A 21,301-nucleotide genomic window follows, 5' to 3' on the forward strand; every position below is an offset into this window, starting at 1 on the left:
ACATTGCTGGGTTGGGGGCGGGGGCGAGGGCTCTGGGCCGGCTGGGCCCGCCGCTGTGGCCATGGCCAGGACCCACTCCCCACCAGGTGCACAGAGAATCCATTATCTTGGGCACAAAAAAACGCTTGTTTCTCGTCCGGGCGCAGTGGGGCGGGAGGGTCGGGGTGGACGTGGCCGCCGGCGGAAAGCTGGTTTCAGCAAGTCATTTTGCTCTTCTTTCATCCTGCCTTACCTTCATCCCGGCTTCCCCAGGAAGGCCCGGTTCTCCCACTGCACCCGGTGGCCCCTGTAAGAAAATGCTATTGGTCCCTGGACCAGAGGCTGGCCCTCGAATGTAAGGACAAGGGATGCACCCGAGGTCACACAGCATGGGAGACACAGAGCCGTCTTGGAGCTTGGAGCTGAGCTGAGGGGAAGGTGGGTAATTGGGCCCAGGCTGCTGAGCCTTGGGTCTCCGCAGAGGCTGCTGGAGCCTTCTCCCTCCTCCCCACGAGTGTGGTTTACCACATTAGGAGTCCCTTGGCAAGCATGAAGAGGAAAATTTCATGATTCACATAAGGCCAGGGGAGGAAGCCAGTGGATGCTGTGATCAGGGCTGAGTGAGTCTAGCCCTTTTCTTTGCGGCCGGGCCAGGAGGACAACGGCAGGAAGGGGTCCTGAGTTATCACCATCGTCATGGCTGCAGCCCTTGTATAAACCCTGGGACTCGGTTTTCTCCTCTGGATAATGCAGGGGTATCTGAGGGCCCTTCCAAGCTCTTCGATACATGACCGTAAGAGGGCAGGCTCTGCAGTCACACCTGGGCTGGGCTGAAAGCCCAACAGGGTGGGGGCGGGGGCATTGCCGCTTTCCCTGGTGCCAAAAGTGAGACACTGTCAACTCTCCTTAAGGTCCTGGCACCCCTGCATTCCACCTACTGCGCCGGGACCGGGAGCCCAGCTCCTCGCCCTACGCTATTAGGGTACATCTATCCTCTCTGCCAGGTGCCTACCCTTCCATCTCTGCAGCACAAGGCATGACTACCTGCCCAGGGCAGGACAGGGACCCCCTAAGGAAGCCAACCGAGAGGGGCTGATACCTTCCCAGCAGCATCATGGGATAAACAAGGGTCCCTCACACTCACCTTGGGTCCCATTTCTCCTGGAGGGCCAATTGGTCCCTGGGGTCCCTGAGGGCCCTGGAAGACAGACAGACGCACAGACAGTTGGGAGAAGCCAGCCTGGGCCCTCTTGGTCTGAGGTCCAAGACTTGATGATGCATCCAGAGGGGTAGGTGAGAGCGATCGCCCACAAAACCTGGGACTCTGCAGCCCGCACCCGACCCGGGCCACGCAGAGGGTCCTGGTGTCTCCGGCACATCCCTCCAATCCGTCTGGACACGCGCCTGTTCGCCTATCGAACGCCGAGCAGGGTCCTCCCCCGTTCAGAAACCTTCCAGCTCTGGAGCCTTGCTCAGTCTGTTCCCTCTGCCAAGATGCCCCTCCATCATGGATCCACCCCTGGAAACCCCGCCCCTGCCCCCCCCCCCCCCCCCCCCCCCCCCCCCCCCGCCGATCAAGCCACTCTTCTAAAGGGCATCTGCCGGGCCTGAAGATGCGGAGCTGCACGGCCCAGCGGGCAGGAGCCTCCTGCACTCCCCCGGCCCCGCTGGGGACTCCTTCTCCAGAGTCCCTGGAGACTGTCCTCTCCTCTCCGTCTCCAGCAGTGCCACTCCACGGCCTCCTCACGGGCCTCCCTGACACTTGGGCTGTCCCCCACAGTCATGCTTCTGAAGGGTCCCTCTGTTTTGAACCCTTCAGTGGCTCCTATTGCCCTTGGAATAAGGTCTCTCCAAAGCAGGGCCTCCTCCCGCCCTTCCCCACCGCACGTCCGGCTCTCTCCCCTCCAGCCATGCCGGGCTCTGCAGTTCCCAGTCAGCTTATTAATTTACTCTCATCTTCCCTCCCTCCCTTCCTCCAACGCTTCTCCTCTCCCTCCACTTTTCACCGTGCCGAGCATGCTAAACACATTTTCTCACTTGCTCCTCATGACAGGATATCAAGCTAGGACCATTATTCCCATTTTACCGGCCAGAAAACTGAGGCTGGAGGGCAAGAACACTTAGACTCAACCTGGAGCTCCAGAGCTCCCCTGCCAGGGCTCGCTGCACCCTCCACAGCCTGTCCCATCAGGCCCAGCACAGTCGCTCTCCAGCCTCTCTCCTTGCGTGACCCGCCCTGGCCCACAGCCCGAGGTGAGCAGCCTATCTGAGACCAGCCTGCCAGGACAAAGATGCAAAGAGGGAGGGGAAGGGCACTCACCGGTTCTCCTGGGAGGCCCTTGGTGCCTGGCGGGCCGGAAGGACCCGGGATGCCCTGCAGAGACAAAAGTGACCTTAGTCCCTCCATGGTCTCCTCTCCACTGCCTGTCCTGTCCCCTTGGCCTCAGTCAAGCCATCATAGCATCCTCTGCTGGGTGACGGATGGGAAGACTGAGTGCCAGGGGAAGAGACGTGCTAGAGGGTCTTCAGCAAAGAGAGTGGGCAACAGGAACCTTGGGGTTTCCACAGCAGGAGGGGAATTTGGCTAAAAGGGCTTTTATCTCCCCCACATGGCCCCACGGAAGTTCGAGGACCAGGCCTACTTACAGGAAAGCCTCGCGTGCCCGAGTGCCCTCGCTCGCCAGCCGCACCCTGGAAGCACATTTGGGTTCGTTAGAGGCACATGTCACAAGGCAGGGAGCGGGCGGGGGGCTGGCAGCCGTGGCCTGACGTACCTGCTGCCCAGGCTGGCCGGGTCTGCCCTGTGGTCCTGGAGGGCCCTGCAGGAAGCAAAGCACTCCAAGGTGGGCCGGGTACTTGGGAGGCCCCTTCAAGGAAAGGGGACCCGCGCTCCCATGGGAGAGACGAGGAACCACAGGATCACAGCATCCACCCCTCCCCCAGCGTGCTGGTGGGAAACTAAGGCCCAGCAGAGGGAGTGGCTCGCCATCGTCACCAGGTGCTCTGGGTAGAAAACCAAGGACCCCGAGCTCCTGATGGAAACAGGAGCGGCCTCGGCCCTCAGGGTCCCTGGTGGAGTTTGGGAGTCCCAGTGACAGGCTCCCATGCTCTTTCTCATTCACATGCTTTCTCTCACTTTCACTGTCTCAAAGCTCTTTCTCCCTCCCCCAGCCCCATGCTTGGGGCTTGCAGGTAGAGGGGAGGCCGGAATGGGTGGCCCCATGAGCTCTCAGGAACTGCCCTACAGCCTTTCGGAGACTCTCTTCCAGGGGCCTTCTGCAGAGGAGGGTGTGAGCCCTGCTTCCTGGATGCCTGACCCAGCACGGGAGGTGATAGAAAGGACAAGTCACGGGGATCCATACCTTCAGGCCCTGGGACCCCTGCTCCCCAGCTGGTCCATCTGGTCCTCGGGGGCCCTGGAACAGGAAAAAGGGACTAGCACAGTGGACAGCAGGGGTCTCCCTCGGGCTGGGAACCAGGAGGACAGGGCTGCCCAGAGCCTTTGGCCTGTCCCTGTACGAGCCCAGGGCGCCCTTCCTCCTCCCACTTCCCACGAATTCCCGCCCCGAGTGGGTCACCCCTGTGCAATGTGCCTGCAGCGATGGCTCTGCGGAGGGCTCGCAGTGGGGGGACACGGCTAGAGGCCCTGCCATTCCAGAATGGGGCTGGTGGTGCATCTAAACCCGTTTAGAGAGGCCTTGGGGATCAGCTGGCCAACCCATTTCACAGACGTGGAGACTGAGGGGCAGAGCGTGAGACACATGGCCAAGTCCCCGCAGCCAGGTCTTCAGACTCTCCTGTTGCATGTTCTTTCCAGAGCACATTTGGGCAGAAACAGTTGTACGGCACACAGCCCTTGGAGAAACTGACAGAGCAGGACCTGGGGAGGATCCACATGTGGCCAGATGTGTGGAACAGGCCCCTCTCCAGCCAGGTGTGCAAGACAATCTGGCCTAGCTCAAGCGAGGAGGAGGCAGGAACAGGCCAGGGGTCAGGCAGCTGTTCCCTGGAGTTCTGGGCTCAGGTCTGACCCTCAAGACAGGCTTCTTGATCTTTTGAAAACTGGGAGGCCCCCAGGGCAGATGGAATTCCCCCTCCCCTCACTGCACAGATGGCAACACTGAGGCCAAGGCAAGGGCAGTGACTCGCCTAAGGTCTCTGAGCACATTAGCAGCTGGTACCCCTCCAGGGCTCTCCCCACTGGCCCATGTTTCCCCTCCGTGGGGTGGATAGGGTCCCCTGGAAAAGGAGAACAGTCTGCTCTGTAGGGGATCAGAGGTGCTGTGTTAGGGAGACAAAGAGGATCCCGTGACAGAGGCTGGCCCACCCAGCACGGGAGCAAGGAGACAAAAGGGGGCCAGGGACGTGCCTGGGTGGAAGGAGGATGAGGGATGAGAAAACAAGGAAACCCCACTTATTAATAACTGAGGCATAAAAGTGGGAATTCCTCTTATCAGCTGCCTGGGGCTCCAGATGCTTCAAGTCCACGCCATAGCGTTAACTAGTGCCTCACTGATTAAGTAAATGAAGACTGGAGACCAAGGGGCTACAGCCAGCGGTTCAGCTGGGAGTCTGTTCCCAGTGTCTCCAGGCCTGGAGCCCAGTGGGGTCCAGCGCCAGGCACCGTGGTGCTCAGGAAATGTGCCTCAGGGACACGTGACTGCTCCTCACTGAGCCTCACTTCTCTCATCTCAGAAATGGGGATGAGAAATCTCGGCCTCAAGGCAGGAAATAATGCCCACGGGCAGCCCAGCTCCTGGCCTATATAAGTGCCTAATAAAATGTGGCTCTGCCAGTGGAGGCTACAGCCTCCCCAGGGGTGCGGACACAGGGATGGCTCAGCAGATCTGGACTCAGGTCCTTCTTCAGAATAAGCAGCTTCTATCATGCTACGTAGAGCCAGCTGAGAGTTTTCACAGGTTCTAGATGAAGTTTGATTAGAGGGTGTGGGTACAAGTTGTACTTTCGCTGCCAGCTTGCTGTGTGACCCAAGGAAAGTCCCTTTCCCTCTCTGGGCCTCAGTTTCAGGCGGACACTGTCAGACTATGTATTAGACTTAACACCTCTGATTCATGGACAGGGGCCTAGTGGAGAGGGAGACAGATTAGAGTGGGGATATCCTGGATCATGGGACCAGGACAGATGTTGAGCTGATGGGTGGGCATCTGGGCCTTTCTGAGAGATGGCTTCTGGCCACTGGCCTCTGTCTCTAGCTGAGACATAAACCTCCCTGGGCAGGGAGAGCACTGAGAGAGGAGTAGAGGCCCAGAGATGTCAAGGGCTTGGCTGGAATCACACAGCACCCTGTTTATTCTAGGAATCAAAGCCTTTTTTGGGGAAAGGTTATGTGATCTATAATAAGGGTAACAACAAAACAATAGTAACGGTAGCAGCAATAATAGTAAAAGCTATTATCATGATTTCACAAATAAGAAAATAGCCTGTGGTCACATTGCTAATAAGTGGAGGAGCCAGAATTTGAATCGAAGTCAGCCAGATGCCCATTTTTTACCACCACTGTTTATCGGTATGAGAGTGAGCTCCTCGACACAGCGGGCGTGCAGGTCAGAACCCAGAAAAGCCTGCCAGGAAGCCTCTGCACTGGGCAGGGTGTTGGACAAGACACCTGTTGCCTGGGGAACTCTGCTGTCCCTTGGGATCACCAGAGAGTTCAGGAAACTGGGGCTGGCTTGGGAGAAATGGGGCCAAGCTTCGCTGTCTGGAGGAAGGAGATGGCGACGGGGCCCCGGCCGCCCTCCCTCCCTAAGCCGCACTGTGCAGGGAGGGGAGCCAGGGCAGGCGCGCACACACACCCCCTTGCTCTGGGCCACTCTGCAGCTCGTCCCGCGTCCTGCAGGTCCCCCAGTCCTGGCCCCCCCTTTCCCAAACGAACACAGGCTGGCCCATCCCATGAGAGGCAGGCCTGGGTTTTTAACAGAGCCACATGTCTGTTGTCTTGGAGCCACTCCCCAGTCACAGCTGAGGCTTAGTAGGGAGGAGCCCCTGCCTGGGACAGAAAATCTGGCCAATGCAGCTGCTGTAAAAAAAAGGGACGGATGATGGAGAGGGAACGAGCCCGTGCCAAGCGCATCCCACGCACTGCTGCCTATCAAGCACTCACCTGGGGGGAGGCACAGGTGAAGAGATTTAAGCCCCATGGCTGATTCTGTTGCTGAAGCGGAGGCTCAAAGAGGGGAAGTCAGGGTTCGAGGCCAGATCTGCTGAGCTCTAAGCTCCACTCAGAGGAGCAGAGTGCAGTGTCAGGCCCTTGAATCTCAGGATTCTCCTGACTCCCTCGAAGTGGACAGTGGAGGGAACGTGGAGTCTGTCTTCCTCAATACGCTGCCCCAGCAGGCTTCCGGGCAGTCTCCTGTAGGCCCTGACCTGCACACCCGCGGTGATGGGGAGCTCGCTCTCTCACTGATAAACAGTGGCTGGTAGGTAGAGTTGAAAAAGTGGGCATCCAGCTGACTTGGGTTCAAATTCTGGATCGTTACAGCTTTTTTTGGTGTCACCCACCAAGACTTAAGGAGGTTAAGAAGCTGGAGTGAGGTTCCAGAGCTGCTAATTGGAAAGGCTGAGACTTCTATACCTATCTGACTCAGAGCCTCCCACTCTTCCAACCTGAGGTCCATGGACCCAGACCCTGTCAACAGCTCTACCAAGAGCAGAGGGCCTGGGGCCCCATCCTGGCTCTGGCCTTGACCCCTTAGTGCTCATGCATCTCAGAGCAGGGAAATCGGAGAGTTGGGGTAGAGTGGGCAGCAGGGCCCATCTGTACATGGGCAGAGAAGCAGGCAGCCCATTACCCATGGTGCATGTGGGGAAACTATGGCCCAGAGAGCAGGAAGGCCACAGAGCAAGCCAGGAATGGCAGGGGTAGGATTTGGGTCAGGGACTGCCCGGAACTGAGCTTTTTAGCAGCACGATGGATGGCTCTCTGGGTCCCCCCACCATCCTCAGTTACCCCTTCTGTGAAGTGGCCTAAAGTAGCCTGTTAGGCAGGGGACTCAGGGGGCAGATCCCACAGGTTTTGAATTCCTGCCAAACCTAGCTAAGGGAGGGGCTTGTGTTCCTGAAGCTTCCCTCTCAGCCCCAGGAACTTCGATGTGGTTGGGAGCCTGGGTTTCCTCAAGCAGAAGATACATTCTTCCAGCCACTGCTGGGAAGGGATTGTAGAGACGTCTAGGGAGAGCCCAGCGAGTTGAGGGGGGCCTGAGGCTCACATCTGGAGTGGGGAGCAGAGCCTGGGCCAGTGCGCCTCACCCTGCAGCTAATCTGGCTTCCGGGGGCAGCAGGAAATGTGCTCGGGGTCAAGGTGGAATCTGGCTGTCAATGGGCCTAGTCCACTTGCAGAGACCCGGGGCAAGGCTCTGGGAGGGGCCCAGCGGAGCCAGAGGAATGCCTCTTAATCTCCTTTTTCCCAGGCCGACCGCTCGGGACATCTGGTTCAGGGGAAAATTTTAAACCACTTGAAATTCAGCCAGGAGGAGCATAATCATCCCAAATCCCTGTACGGCGTTTGGATATCAGGTCTGGACTGCCTACATGACCTGTGCCATCTGGTTTTTCTTTTTACAAGGCTGCAGGGCCCAGTACCTATACACTAGTTGGGGGTAATAAACCACCCCATCGGTCAGTCCTCCCTGCATGACTGACAATAAGGCTGCATTCACTATGCAAAAAGAGGCAGAGTCCCTGGATTCAAATCCCAGCTCTGCCACTTCCTAGCTGTGCAGCCTGAGACAAGTGACTTAACCTCTCTGTGCCTTAGTTTCTTTGTAAAATGGAAATAAGAATAGCATCTATTTGTAGATTAGTGTTGAGGATTAAATAAATTAATAAATGTGATAAGACAGTGCCTGACACATAGAAAGTACGAGTGATTACTTCTGGCTCCTGTGCTCAGGCTAGCCTTTGCTTAAAATTCTCAATGACTCCCAGGATCTTCGGAGCAGAGCTCATGGGCCTAGCTGTGGTATTTGAGGCCCTGCTTGGCTTGGAACCTGCTAATTCTTGGTCTCAGCCGCACCTCCCCTACACACCTCTCCCCCCAACACAACTGCCCCTCTGCTGAACCAGTGGGGATCCCTAAATATGCCACGGCTTCTCTCACCTTGGGGTTTTTCCTCTGCCTGGAACCTGGCGTCAGCTCAAGCATTGCCTTCTTCCTGACACCTTCCTCGGTAACCTGTCCAGGTGAGGTGCTTCCTCCAGGCTCTAAAACTACCTGTGCTTCCACCATCAATGTGCTAATGACCCTGTACTGTCTGTGTGACCAACTTGATTGAGCCGTAGGGCAGGCAGGAGTCATGGCTGCCCTGTTCTCTGTGGTATATCTACAAAGCCTCCAACAGTGGCTGACACATAATAGGTGTTAAAGTAAAAGGTAGTTGAATGATCGAATGAACAAATGAATGGAAAAAGCACTGGTACCAACGAGCCCATCTGTACCCACTGGATGGCAAGGTCTGGTGCTCAGAAATGGGCTGGAAAAGATGAGTGGAAGTCAAGGATCTCAGCGCTGGGCAGGGGGCAAGGTACAGGAGGCGGTCTCTGCAGCATGTGATCCCCGCCAGCGTCAGGCCCCACTTACCCGGCGTCCCTTTGCTCCTCTCATGCCTGGTGGGCCTCGAGATCCTGGAGGACCCTGCAGGGGGAGAAAGAGTTTGGAGAAGTCCCCTTTCAGGGCGTAAGTGCAGCAGTAAGGGCTCGGAGCAAGGGGGCAACGCTTGGCCTCAGGAGAAGCCCCAGCCCGGGCCCAGCAGCCTCTACATTAAACGACATGGCCCAGTAGAAAAACCGGTCCCACCAGAAGAAGCAGAGGATAAGCTGCAACCGTGAGCAGGAGTGTGCCCTGGGAACCATCGATGGGGACGGAGGCATCCTCAACCCTTCCTAGAAATGGGCCTCCCTGGATGAGCCATTTCCTTCTTTATCTCAAAATCAACAATCAGAAGCTACATGACATTCCCGACAAGAGGTCTCTTCAAATTCCCATGTCCTCTTTCCTCCCCCATCAGCAAAGAGAATATGGAAGCTGAAGTGCTGCCCCCCACCCTGACCCCAGTATCACCTTGAAAGCTACCTGAAAGCAGTCTAGAAGGAGCCATGAGGTAAGAGAAGGGAGGACTAGACCCACAGCCCCGCGGTGAGGTAAGGGAAGAGGAAGCTTGCCTGAAGAAGGGAGGCTTAGGGTGGTGGGGAGAGGCTGGCAATATAGCCCTGGGATAGGGGCAAAGAGAAGGGAACAGGCCTGGCCCAGCGAAGAAGCCCAGTTATCTCAATTTGACAGAGGAAGGACAAGAGGCTCAAGAGAGAGTCAGGGAAGGAGGGCCAGGAAACGCAGGGCTGGCTTCGTTCTTTGAATTCTCAGCACCTGGTCCAGCCCAGGCCTGTGACAGAGATTTAGAAATCTGTTGAAGGAATGATGAATACACGAACAACTGAAGAGGACAGAAGGTCGCAAGGGAGAGAAAGAAGGTGAAGAGAGGGAGCGGGCCATCTCACTGCCTAACTCCTCTCCTTGGGTTCCGGCCGCAGCTATACACAGCAAGCGGTGCCTGCACCCTATGGCTGTGGCCAGGACCCCTTCGACAGCTGCAGGAGCCTCCCAGCTCAGTGGCCCGTCTCAGACCAGCCGTGCTAATTTTACAAGGAAGAGGTGGCCTCAGCCTCCTCTGGATACCAAGGAGAGGCCCAGCTCCGTTTGAAGCCTCAGGAAAAACGGCCGCTGCCCTTTCCCTCTCCCAAGGGCCTGGAGGGGCGTGGACCCTCAGACTCCTGCTGCCAAAGGCGGATGTGAGGGGCCGAGTCCCAACCTGACCCCTGGTCAGCAGAGCAAGCAGGGTGTGGGCCAGGCTCAGCCCAATAAAAAGGCAGATCTGCCTCCTGGATGGTGGAGAACATGAGGATTGGGTGAGAAGGGACCGTTTTATGGAGGGATTTCAGACTGCAGAAGGTATGCGATGCGTCACTGGGAGATTTCAGGAGCCAAGTCTTGACTTAAAGGCAGGAGAGTGGAGTGCCTGAACGAGCCAACTGTTCCACCAGAGACCTAGGTTCAAATCCCAGTCCTGCCACTTACTAATGCTGTGACCTTTGGCGAGTGACTTAAACTCTTTGGACCTCAGTTTCATCATCTATAAAATGCGGATGAGAAGAGTCCCTGCCTCCTAGAGCTGCTGGGAAGACAAAATGACCCGTAAGGTCCTCGGCAAAGGGTAACTACGAGCTCTCTCAAAGATGGAGGGGGCCAGAGACTGGACGTCCCAGGACCTGACTGTCCCCACTCTCCCAAATCATGGAGATAATGATCTTGGCTGACCACTGGACTGTGGGAGAACGTGGATGTTAAAATGATTGGAGAAGTGGGAAATGCCATTCAGATATGAACAGTATTGTCAGAAACGTTGTTTTAATAGTAATAGGCCTACTAATAATAGTGGTAATTAATGTATCTAACAAACGGTAATAGTAATTATTATTACTCTTACCATTCATTAAGTACTTAGTATATGCAGGTAGTTTGCTAAGCATTACATCCTGTACTACATCATTTATGTCTCACAACAATCGCATAACGAAGGTAGTATTACACTGGCATACAGATGGGGAAACTGAGGCTCATAGAAGCTACGAGTGTTGCCAACAATCACACAGCTAAGTAGGTGGGGGAGTCAGGACTTGACTCACATGTGTCTGATTCTTCAGCTGGTTTTCTGGACCTCCTTGTTCTCCTGTTTCCCCAGCGACACTAGGTGAAATCAGCTGGCCAGAGGAACCCCACGAGAACCAAGGGACCAGCCCCATACTGCAGCAGTGAAGGGTCAGTGGCAACCTTGGGATCTGAAAGTGGCCCTGACTGTCCGATTTCACGCAGCCTGAGCCAACCCATTGAACAGATAGAAGCTTTGGGGAAACAGGATGGAGAGTGTCCGGTGGGACCACAGAGGTAGGGAATTCAGAAAAGGCGCTGGCCCAGACATCCCCATCATGCCCCACCCCGCCACTGGCTTTCCATTTTGTCTCAGTAACTCCTTTCTGGGCTTTCCTCTTCCCATTGGGCAGATGGGGAGGCTGAGGTCCAGGGGCGCAGGAGCTAGAGTTTGATGATGGACCCTAGCATCCTTGTACTCAGGCTCTGGCCCTGCCCTGGGCACCTCCCATGCTGACCGCCTCCAATCGCTCCACCTCCCGGAGCATCTGGTACTTAGGTCCCATGAACGCTGGGGAGGGGGTGGGACAGCAGCCTTAGGGTTGGGTGGCTGGGACCCCTGGATTCCAAGCCGGGTGCCTCAGCCCACCAACCGGCCCCTCCAGCCCCAGGCCAGATGTGGCTTTTCTGCCTCTTCATGAACCAGGGAAAAACCATGCTCTTGGGGGCTCAGAGTGCTACCTTCTGATCCCAACTCTGCACTGAGTTTTCTACCTGATCAAAAAGCATTGGGAGTGGGGGGTGGACAGAGACCTCTGGTGCCTAGCACCTCTGTCTTTGGGTGATGGTTACTTGTGTTCAGGCTACTTGCCCCTGGGCTAGCCTCTCTCCAGCACCTAGCACTTCCTGACACATAGTAGGTGCTCAGTAAATTTCTGTTAATGAGTGAGAGAACATTTGTACTTGGCGCCCCCACAGACAGTGAGAATCTTAAGAGCAGATCGATTTCTTACCATTTTTGTATTTCCGGGACTGAGCCTAGGCCCAGAGCACAGAAGGTGCCAGGAAATGTTTGAAAACCGACTCGGCCTTGCTTCCCTAACTGGTGCAGAAAACTGGTGTGTGTATACTTCCCTTGGGTTCAAACCATCAACGGCTCCCGTGCCCTCCTTCACCAGAGCCCAGGGAAGCCCTCAGTCTAGTCTTTGGAGTGGTCTGAGCAGCCTGAACTCATCGTTTCCCAGCCCTGACCTGGGATCTTGCCTGGGCTGCTCCCCCTCCCCCAGCACCCTTCCCACCTGCCTGAAGCCCACCCCTCCACCTCCCAGAGTGTGCTCCCAGCCCTGGGCCTGGCCGCGGCTGATGTGAGTGCCCATCCCAGTCTCCATGTCCTCCCCATCAGCAGAGGCAGAGGGAGCAGAAGCTCCCCATGCTCTGAATGAAAGACTCCCTCTCACCTCCCACATCAACCTCAGGGCAGCGGAAGAGGCCCCTGGATCTGGGTGCTCCTGGCCACAACCTTCCCCCAAGCCCTGCTTCCTGTTCCACCCCTCCCCGCGTTGGGATCTGCAGGAGCACCCCGGGTTCCTCAGTCATTACACTAAGTCCGGCACCCCGTGTCCTCGGCTCTGACCCTCAGCCCATTCGTCCCCAGCGTTTTCCATCTCCCTCTCCACTTTCTCCATAGCAGGCGTTATTTATTTATCGGGTCCCCTCTCTCCCCGCTGCACTGGAAGGCAAGTCCCTAAAGGGCAGGGACAGCACTCTGCCTTGTGATGGCAGTACCTTCCGCTCCTGGAGCAGCCTCAGGCACACATCACACAGGGTTTCCTCAATGAATGAACAAAGCCCTGATGGCACTAACAGCCAAGATGCTCCCATCTAATGAATATCGCTATGTAACGAACACCAGCCGCACGGTCTCGTTTAACCCGTGCAGTCACACTGTCATGAGCACGATTATTTTCTCCATTTTTCAGATGAGCAAACTTTAGGCTCAGACATCTGCCCTGGTAATATAGCCCGAGCGGCAGAGCTGGGATTTGAAACTCGGTCTATCTGACTCTGAGGCATGGACACCTCACCCTTACTTGACAGTGGATTTGCGCTCAAAACATGAAGGCTTTGCTTACCAGGGGTCCGGGCTCCCCAGGGTTCCCAACGCCGCCTGGTGTTCCAGGATGACCCTACTCAGAGAGAAGAAAAAGAAGGAATCAGCGGGGAAGGTGTTTCTTCCTCCTTCAGGTCCACCTTGGCCGGCTCAGCCCCGGCCCAGGGCAGCAGCCAGGTCTCTGGAGGGAGAAGGAGTAGATCATTCTGAACACCTGGGGTAGGTAGAGGCCGAGGCCGAGGCTGAGGCCGAGGCAGAGGCAGGCTCAGGAGAAGAGAGCTGTCAACACGGCTGTAACAGGAGAGGCGAAGGGATGCAGATTTGCTCCTTACCATTGATCCCTTGGGTCCAGGTGCGCCTGGGGGTCCCATCATGCCCCGGTCACCCTGTGGTGGAGACAGCAATTTAGGGAGGTTATGGCTGTGAGATGGTCCTGTGGGGGGCAGGTGCAGAGGGCCTTCCAGAGGTACGTGCCTGAGGTCTATTGAGTCTCTGCCTCGCTCATGACCATGTCCTCCAGGGTGGTGACAGGGGAAGGGGAGGGGCCTGGAATTTCACTCAGCAGAAACCAAGACCCCCGCACATCCTGGGAAGCCTCGGTTCCCCTGTAGCATGCCAGGCACTGGGCTTCCCTCAGGGAAGGTGATTTTGATGAAGAACACGCCAATTACATGTCCTTTTTGATCCGGGTTCACATCATGTGGTCCCCATTAGGCCTGGCACCCCCTTGCTGGGCATGCTGAGGCAGAAATGGCAATAGAAGACATTTCTTTCACTCTACCCATCCCTGCCTGAACCTTGATGAGATACCGGAGAATCGGAGCTATAACTCATTCCACGTGACCCATCCAGAAAGACCGGGCAGAGATGGTAGGTGTAGCAGACGGAGCTACAACTGGAAGGCAGGGCTCTAGGTATCTACCCAGCTCGGAAACATTTATTGAGCATCTACTATGCCAGACCAAGAAGATACAGTGGTGAGTAGAAACAGACAGACCCTGCTCACATGGAGAGAGACACCCAGAGTGTCACGAGCAGACAGATGCGAATCACCAGAATGGAGGCGGACGAGGGTAAGCGCAGCATGGGAGTAGGTCTCAGTGCTAAGGCATTTCGACAGGGGATTTGAACCTCCTGGATGCAGGGGTGTGGTAGGGAGGGTATCCCTCAGGAAGTCTAGCTTGACCTGAGAGCTAAAGGATAGTTAAGAGTCATCTAAGCAGAGTGAGTGGAGGGGGCGGGAGTGGGAGGAGGGAACCTGGCCAGGGGAACGGCATGGGCAGTGGTCCGTGGGTGAGGAGGGACACGGAACACTTGAGCTATAAGAGAAGGATGAGTTGGCTCTGATATCGCACTACAGTTATGCAAAGTGTCCCCACAGGGTACAGGGCTCCCTGGACTTTGCTGTACTAATCTTTGCAACTTCTCGTGAATATGTAATTACTTCGAAATAACAATAAAATTAGAAAGAAAGAAGGAGAGGGAGAGGAGGAAGAGGGGAAAGCAGAGACAAAGGAGGAAAAGGTGGTGGCCGGAGGGTCTGGGACACAGGGAGTGAGGAGGCGGGTGGCACGGGGTGAGCCCGGAAAGCAGGCGGGGTCACACGAGGGAAGCGCCTTCCTCTTCCTGGACCTCGGTTTCTCCATCTATCCGATGGGCATAACATTGGCTCCCCCGAGAGAAATGTACTTTATTTTTAAAAACGTGAATCTCTCCCTCCCTTCCGTTGCCCACCCTGTGCAGCTGTGAGGGGCCCAGACGACGCGCGTCAGCTGGTCATCGCAGAGAAGTCTAACTGCACCTGAGGTTGCTGCGAAAGGGGATGAGGGCTCTTTAAGGAACTAGGTGCAAGGGCAGCAAGGAGAGGCCACGAGAAAGGGGTCTGCAACCCCCGGGTCCACGGGCCCCCTCCTCTTTTTAAAACGGCAAAACATAAGCTCTACTTGTTTATACATTCCCTTCAACACCACTTACCTTTTCTCCCACGATTCCTGGCTCCCCAACCAGACCAATGAATCCAAGAAGTCCCTGTTAGAAACATTTAGGAAAGACACAGAAAGGAGGAAGCAACGTGAATTCAGGGATGTACTGAATTTCAAAGGCATTTTCCCTCCCGTTTCTTTCCCCTGGAGCTCATCTCCCGGATCCCCCAGCCTGTGCCTGGTATTTCGGCCAGCAAGGGGCTGTCACTGAGGAGAGCGGCCTCTCCCCGCTGCCCCCCCCACCCCCACCGGCACTGTCCTGCCTTCCCTCACCCCACCAGATGGTTCTGATTTCGGAGCCAAGCGGTGGGGCCGCTGCCAGCATCCCTGGGAGCGCCACACATTCTTCCCGCGCCAGAAGCAGGCTGGGAGGTGGCCACGTTAGAGAGTGGTGGTGGTGGGGGGGGGGGGGAGGCCCTTAAGCCATGCTGGGAAGAGGCCTGCCTGTGAGAAATGTGTCCCCATCTTTCGCGGCTCTGGGGCTGTCTCAAAGAGAGAAACAAACCCGCTGGCCAGGATAGAAATACCAGAACCGCATCTGCCAAAAGACCTGATTGAAATCTGGGAAGTGGAGGCCTTTTTACTGTCTTGTGAAAGGCTCCCTCTACTTTCTGAAAGAGCACACACACACACTGCAGTCTCTGTTGCTCTTTTTAACTCCACTGGGTGATAACTTGCCTCTGTGTTCCAGGGGTTCTTCTAGGAGGCTGCAGGCCTTGCGGTTGCCCTGGGCAGGCAAACATATGCATGGGGAGGGTAGAGGGCCTAGAGCAGTCACTTGGGAAGGCAGACAGTTTCTTATCCAGACCCCACGCTCTTCTCCGCTAAGGAATATTCGAACACGGGAGATCTTGTGTGGTTCAGGGGTGCCAAAATGCCTTTGCAAGAACCCAGGTTTGCAGCTAAGAGTTTCTGGGAGAATTAGGAAAGACTGAGGGATGAGTGGGCATGTCTCATAAAGGCTTCTTCCTGTCCCCAAACTGTACCCAGAAAGGAGTGTGACCTTGAACTTGATCAGAAACAGATCAGAAATTGTGTGCTCAGGCAGTGAAGCTCCAACCTGTCAATCCACTAGAGTGACGGAATGGCACCCAGTTCCAAAGCATTAGTTTTGTGGGTCTCAGAGTCAGCCCTAAAGTGGCAGCTCAGGGCAGGACTGTGTGTGACCTGCTGCTGCAGCCTGGGGTTTCGAATCTGGTCTGTGTGACATTAAAGCTCATGCACTGGTCTGTCCGCCCAGGGCCTCTAAAGCGTGTGGCCGTGAGCAGCGCACAGATCTTCCTGCCACCTGGCACCATCATTAAGCATGGAGGGTCCTCGTTCTCTGGGGTCAGAAACCTTTCAGGGTTGAAGTACGAGGTGAGAGTGTGAGGTACAAGGTATGAGACCATGGCCAAATAAGTCCCCAAATAGCCTAGTATTTGACTTCTGCAACAATTTACTTAAAAAAAAAAAAAGAAGAAATCAGCATTTTCACATGATAGCAATATTAATTAACAATGACTGGTACTATGTGCTAATCCCCTATACCTGGCACTTTATGAAATTTATCATCATCATTCAGTTTTTAGGTTTGGGGACCCGAAGCAAATAGCAGAGCCTCATCTGCAGAATGGGGGACTTTAGATAAAGGTCCCTGCCTGCCTCCCAGGGTTGCTCTGAGTACTGGAGATAATGCATGGCACATGTAGACATTCGATAAATGTGGGTTGCCTCCCATCCCATTCCAATTTATTTTAAAAGGGCACGGGGTTAAGACAGAGGCCTGAGCTACCTACGGGGGAGCAGTCAGACATTTAGAGGATGCTGAGTGAAGGGAATAAAAGCTGCTCTGTTAAAAGGCCCCTGCCCAACTGGCCCAGGGAAACAGAAATTTCATAGCTACTTTAAATTTATGAGATGTTGGGTCCTGGAAGGCAGGCGAGTCATAAACCTCAAACAAGAAGCCAAACAGGATCCTAATGAATAAAGGCCATATAGCAAGTGCCCCATTCCCCCACCCCCCACCAATGGGACTCTTCTAGGGCACTGTCCTGGAACATCCTGGCAGGCCGGTCCTATGGGTGGAGCTGAGGCTGGCTGGGGAAGCCAGTGTCGGAGTCCCAGGGTTTCCACCTGGCGGGCTGGGAGAAGTGGCTCTGACAGCCGCAGGCATGGCTGGCCCCTCTCAGGCTGGCAAGAGGCCCCGGGGGAGGAGGCAGCATTGTCACCTATAGCGGGCACTAAGCAGGCAGGATTTAAGTCCCTGATTTTGGGGAGGAGGCTGATCTGGTTCTCAGTGCCTACAGATAAAGGGCTGCTGTCCACTATGGGATTTTTTTCCCTCTTTCCGATCTCTCATGTGATGTTCTGCTAGGCACGGGAAGGCAACTGAGAACAGGACAGATGGGGTCCTCTGTTGGACTAAACATCCCAGGGTTAAGTGTTTCCATGCCTGGCTTCCCCCTGGCCAGAGCTTCTTAAAGGCAAGGTACATGCCTTCTAATCATCTTTGTGTTCCCAGCACCTAGGACAGGGCCTGGCAAGCCTGCGCCACTTTAGCTGTTATAAAGTGAGAGGCCAAAAGGTTTTTCAGTCCCTCCGGGCAGGTCTTGGGAATCCAGCAGACCTGAGTGTCAACCTTGGTTCTGACTGTTTTGTTACTGCCTGGGAGATCTTAGGCAAGTGGCTTAACTTCTCAGAGCCTTAATTTCTTCATTTGCAAAATAGGGTAATAATACCTACCACCTTAGGGGTACTAAGGGAATTTCAGAAGATGGAGTAGAAAGTGTTTTGGCATAGAGCCTGATCCCTACCTAATAGATGCCCATAAATATAGCTGATACTGTGATTCAAAGGAGGTCCTTACAATTTCCCAGGGATCCTCTGATTCTACTGTGAACAAGAAATGCCTGCTCCTTCCCACATCGGGAGGAGGCCAAGGGAACAGGTGGCGTGGCACCAAAGTGTGCCTGGTGGCAGCCAGGGTTCTCTAGCTCTGCCTCACGGCTCGGACAGGTCTCTCTTTCCTTCTATGGTCCAAGCCGGGAGGTCTGCTGACCAGGTGGTCCAGGGACTGCTCCAGGCAGGGTTCCCTCTCCTCCTGGCCCCAGCTTTGCCACTACCCTTCTTGGCCATCTTTGTCAAGCCCATTCTCCTCCATGAATCCCAGATTGCCAAGGTGGACTAGGATTCAGGGGTTCTTAAGTAGGGTCCCTGTAAGGCTACATAGATGGAATTCAGAAGGTACTTGAACTTGAATGGGAAAAATAACTTTTATTTCCATGAATTTCTAATTGAAATTTAGCATTTCCCTCAAATATGAGTGTAGGTAACAAACCCACAATACCTGTAACTGTTGCAGATACTGACGTGGGACGGGACGTTACAGTCATTGCTGTAGACTTTAAAATGTATCATTAAGGCTTGTTATCACTTTGAAACTGAGGTATTAGACATGCTGCTAGAGCTCATTATTTAATGCATTGGTACAGAAGCATATTTGTGAGTAGATCACATTTAAACATACTTCCATAACTGCATTTTGACATAATTTCCTTCGCAATCCTTTGTTTTGTATTTTCTGCATTTAAACACTATATTCTAAGAAGGGGTCCACGGGCTCCACCAGCCCCCCCAAAGGGGTCCAAGGCACAAAAAAGATTAGGACCCTGGGACAGAGTGATTTCCAAGCACCCTCAGTATCCTGACATTGTAGGATTCTGAGTATCTATTTCCCGAGGGCTCGACCATCAGCATAACTATGAAATTAAATTTGCTGATCATATTGCCTTTTTTTTTCCAATCAGGAAATATATCCAAGCCGCAGCAGCCCTTCCAAACTCCCGGGCTTCCCACAGAATGTGCTCGGATGACACTGGAAAGCTTTCAAAAATCCAGCCCTCCCCCTGCTTTAATTCCTTTCTTCCCCCCAACAGATGTTGCAGGCCTGGTAAGGAAGCAACGTGTGTGACTCTCACGCCACAATTGATGGCAATTTTCAGTGGAGACCAATTTTTCTGGATCCCCAGCATCATTCTTCTTTCCAGCTTGAGGCAGCCCCTCGCAGGGCTCAGGGATTGAGGTCCTTCTTTAAAGAGGTGGAGGAGACTGCTGCCTCCCCACCTGTCCACCAACCCAGCACTCAGGGCTGCTTCTGTCCAGCACCACGGCCCTAGACCTTGATAATAAAGGTCGTGATCCTCAAACTTCCTTTTTACTGACTACTTGCAACCTCGTCTCCTGCTCATATCTTGGCCTGGCTTCTTCCCTACTAACCGGAGCCACTGGTTTGCATTTCATTTTCTTTATAATTTAGAGATGCCTGACCAAGGGACCCTGGCAAGTGGGTATGCTTCTCTGGCCATCGGCTTCTCCATCTCTAGCATAGGTGGCGATTGTTAGTTAAGGGCTCTTCCAGTTTTCAATGTTCTGGGAGCAAAGTCACATCACCTCTTTAGACAAATGCCCCAGAAACTTCCACAACGTCAGGCTGTGGGGAATGGCCGTTGTGACTATGATTCACGGCTCTGGTTCAGTGAACTGCCCTCCCTGAGAGTGTGTCCATTATCAATGAAAGAGGGAGACAAGGGGACCCACCTCTGGAGCTGGGATGGGAATGAATGTGGGCTGCATGCAGAGTGCTTACTAAAGGGCTTGGCACAGAGTAAGTGCTCAGTAAAGGGAGCCATTATGCTCAGAGACCAGTGTTGGATTACCTGCTCACCCACGGGCCCCGGCCGTCCAGGATTGCCTGGCTCCCCCTGCAAAGAAATAGAGTGGGATCACTTGGGATGCATGACAGGAGTCTAGGCTTCCTGGAGAACACCCCAGCTGACTGGTCTTGGTCCCCACTGGTGGGGATGGACACAGAACCTCACCCCCAGAGTCTGGCCTTGGAGAATCCAAACAAATGACAGGGACCAAGGGACATTGGGATAGAACCTTTGGCCCTAGAAATTACCTGAGTCACCCATATCCTCTTGGTGGCCCTTGAAAATTACTTGGCACCCTGATGTCTACATCACATGTGGGCCCTTCATCAAACCATTGTACTTTGTGGAGGTGGAAACTGAAGCTCAGAGAAGTAAAGTGACCTGCTCGAGGTCACACAGCAAGCTAGAGGTAGGACTAGAATTGGAACTTTAGTCTGACTGATTGAAGTCCTCATTCTAGGCTGCCTCACTGCGGGACAGATATGGACAAACAAGTGGAATCAGGACACCTAGGTCCTCGACCCCAACCCACCAGAGCTCTGCTGCCAGCTCCCAGGTGACCTCGGTCAGTCTCATCTCTGCTCTGGGATCAGGCTCCTCGGCCATAAATAAGGGAGGTCAGACTCATTTATCTCCAAGGCTATTTCTAGCTCTCAAGCTTGGTGGTCTCTCGCGGCCCTGTCCGTCAGCTTTCTCTCATGCCGGGGTGGCTCCTGCTCCTTTGGCAGCCACAGCAGCCCTGGTCTCCCCACAGCATGAGCTGGAGAGAGGCGAACAGAACCGTGGGATAAATCCACCCAGGCCATGTCACCACTCCCACCGCAGAAACCCTGCTGGTATCCGAGGGAGAAAGGCCCAGACCTCAGAGGGCAGAACGTGGGCTCAGCCTGGCCAGGGCTTTGGCTCACAAATGCAAGTGGCTCATAGCAATCCCGGTTCCGGCTCCAGCTCCTCCCTGAGACCTCGTGCTCATGCAACCCAGAGGGGACAGACAGATATGTGGGCCATTTCCCCTTGAAGGGAGGGGATGGTGGATGACCTGGCCCCCCACGCTCACACTGCCTCTGCTCTAACCCTCTATAAACTCGCCCAGCTGCAAGCTTATAATCCCTGCCCAGGATGGCTGGGGACATCTAGTCCTTCTTGGGGAGTCCCTAGAAAGCCCAGAAGCGAGGCTGGCCCTGTGCCGAGCGTGATCACTCTCCTACTCAGGTCAGGTCATTTTTCATAACTTAAAAAAAACTGTTAACAAATGTAACATGTATTAATTGTACATAATGAGGAAATATGGAAGCCCAGAAGAAAACAGAAATCTCCTAGAATCCCAGCAGCCAGAAGTGACCCTGTGCGCACTCCAGCGTCCTCTCTGAGTGCACAGGAACATGGTGCGACCGGCCCCAGTTACGGACTCAGGTCGTAACGTTCCGTCTTGGAACCTGCTTCCTGCCACCACCGTGTACACCGGCCTTTTCTCGTCTTGTAAAGTCTCCCACCACGCCATCCTTGGCGGCTACACTGTATCTCATTACTTGAGCCCTATCTCACCATGGGACATTTAGGTTATGTCCGTTTTTCTCTGCGTTACCAAAACTTCGTGATAAATGGGGACCATTCCCCCACCTTGTCACAACTGGCCATGGAGTTCAAGGTTCATCCTAGGTCATCATATGTTGGCTCCTCTTCTCTCCTCTCTTCCCCAGGAGGTCCCCCCTACCCTTCCTCAGCCCAGTCACTTCCGGGTCCCCTCACCTTCAAGCCATCTGGGCCAGGCCTCCCAGGAAACCCCTTCCTGCCGGGTTGACCCTGCAACAGAGAGATGAGTGAGAGGAGCCGGGCGGGGCAGCGTTGCTGGGGTCCTAGGACCTGGCACAGGGGATGG

At 54.7% G+C, this 21,301-nt stretch overlaps 1 protein-coding gene across 4 annotated transcripts in view; it reads right to left on the bottom strand.

The window, feature by feature from the left end:
- Positions 1-21,301, bottom strand: part of COL27A1 (collagen type XXVII alpha 1 chain) — a 133,813-nt gene that overhangs the window by 34,369 nt on the left and 78,143 nt on the right. For all 4 annotated transcript variants that reach the window (XR_004956203.1, XR_004956202.1, XM_036238414.1 and 1 more), the window contains exons 23-34: positions 21,172-21,225; positions 19,426-19,470; positions 14,721-14,774; positions 13,079-13,132; positions 12,769-12,822; positions 8,576-8,629; positions 3,342-3,395; positions 2,754-2,798; positions 2,626-2,670; positions 2,300-2,353; positions 1,124-1,177; positions 233-286 (exon numbers count right to left, since the gene is read on the bottom strand). Coding sequence is in view for 2 of the 4 variants with exons in the window: in XM_036238414.1 (XP_036094307.1) it covers positions 233-286; positions 1,124-1,177; positions 2,300-2,353; positions 2,626-2,670; positions 2,754-2,798; positions 3,342-3,395; positions 8,576-8,629; positions 12,769-12,822; positions 13,079-13,132; positions 14,721-14,774; positions 19,426-19,470; positions 21,172-21,225 (621 nt within the window). In the remaining 2 variants the exon portion in view is untranslated. The remainder of the gene's footprint in view (positions 1-232; positions 287-1,123; positions 1,178-2,299; positions 2,354-2,625; positions 2,671-2,753; positions 2,799-3,341; positions 3,396-8,575; positions 8,630-12,768; positions 12,823-13,078; positions 13,133-14,720; positions 14,775-19,425; positions 19,471-21,171; positions 21,226-21,301) is intronic.

Source organism: Rousettus aegyptiacus, unplaced genomic scaffold (assembly GCF_014176215.1).
Source record: "Rousettus aegyptiacus isolate mRouAeg1 unplaced genomic scaffold, mRouAeg1.p scaffold_m13_p_3, whole genome shotgun sequence".
Classification (NCBI taxonomy): domain Eukaryota; kingdom Metazoa; phylum Chordata; class Mammalia; order Chiroptera; family Pteropodidae; genus Rousettus; species Rousettus aegyptiacus.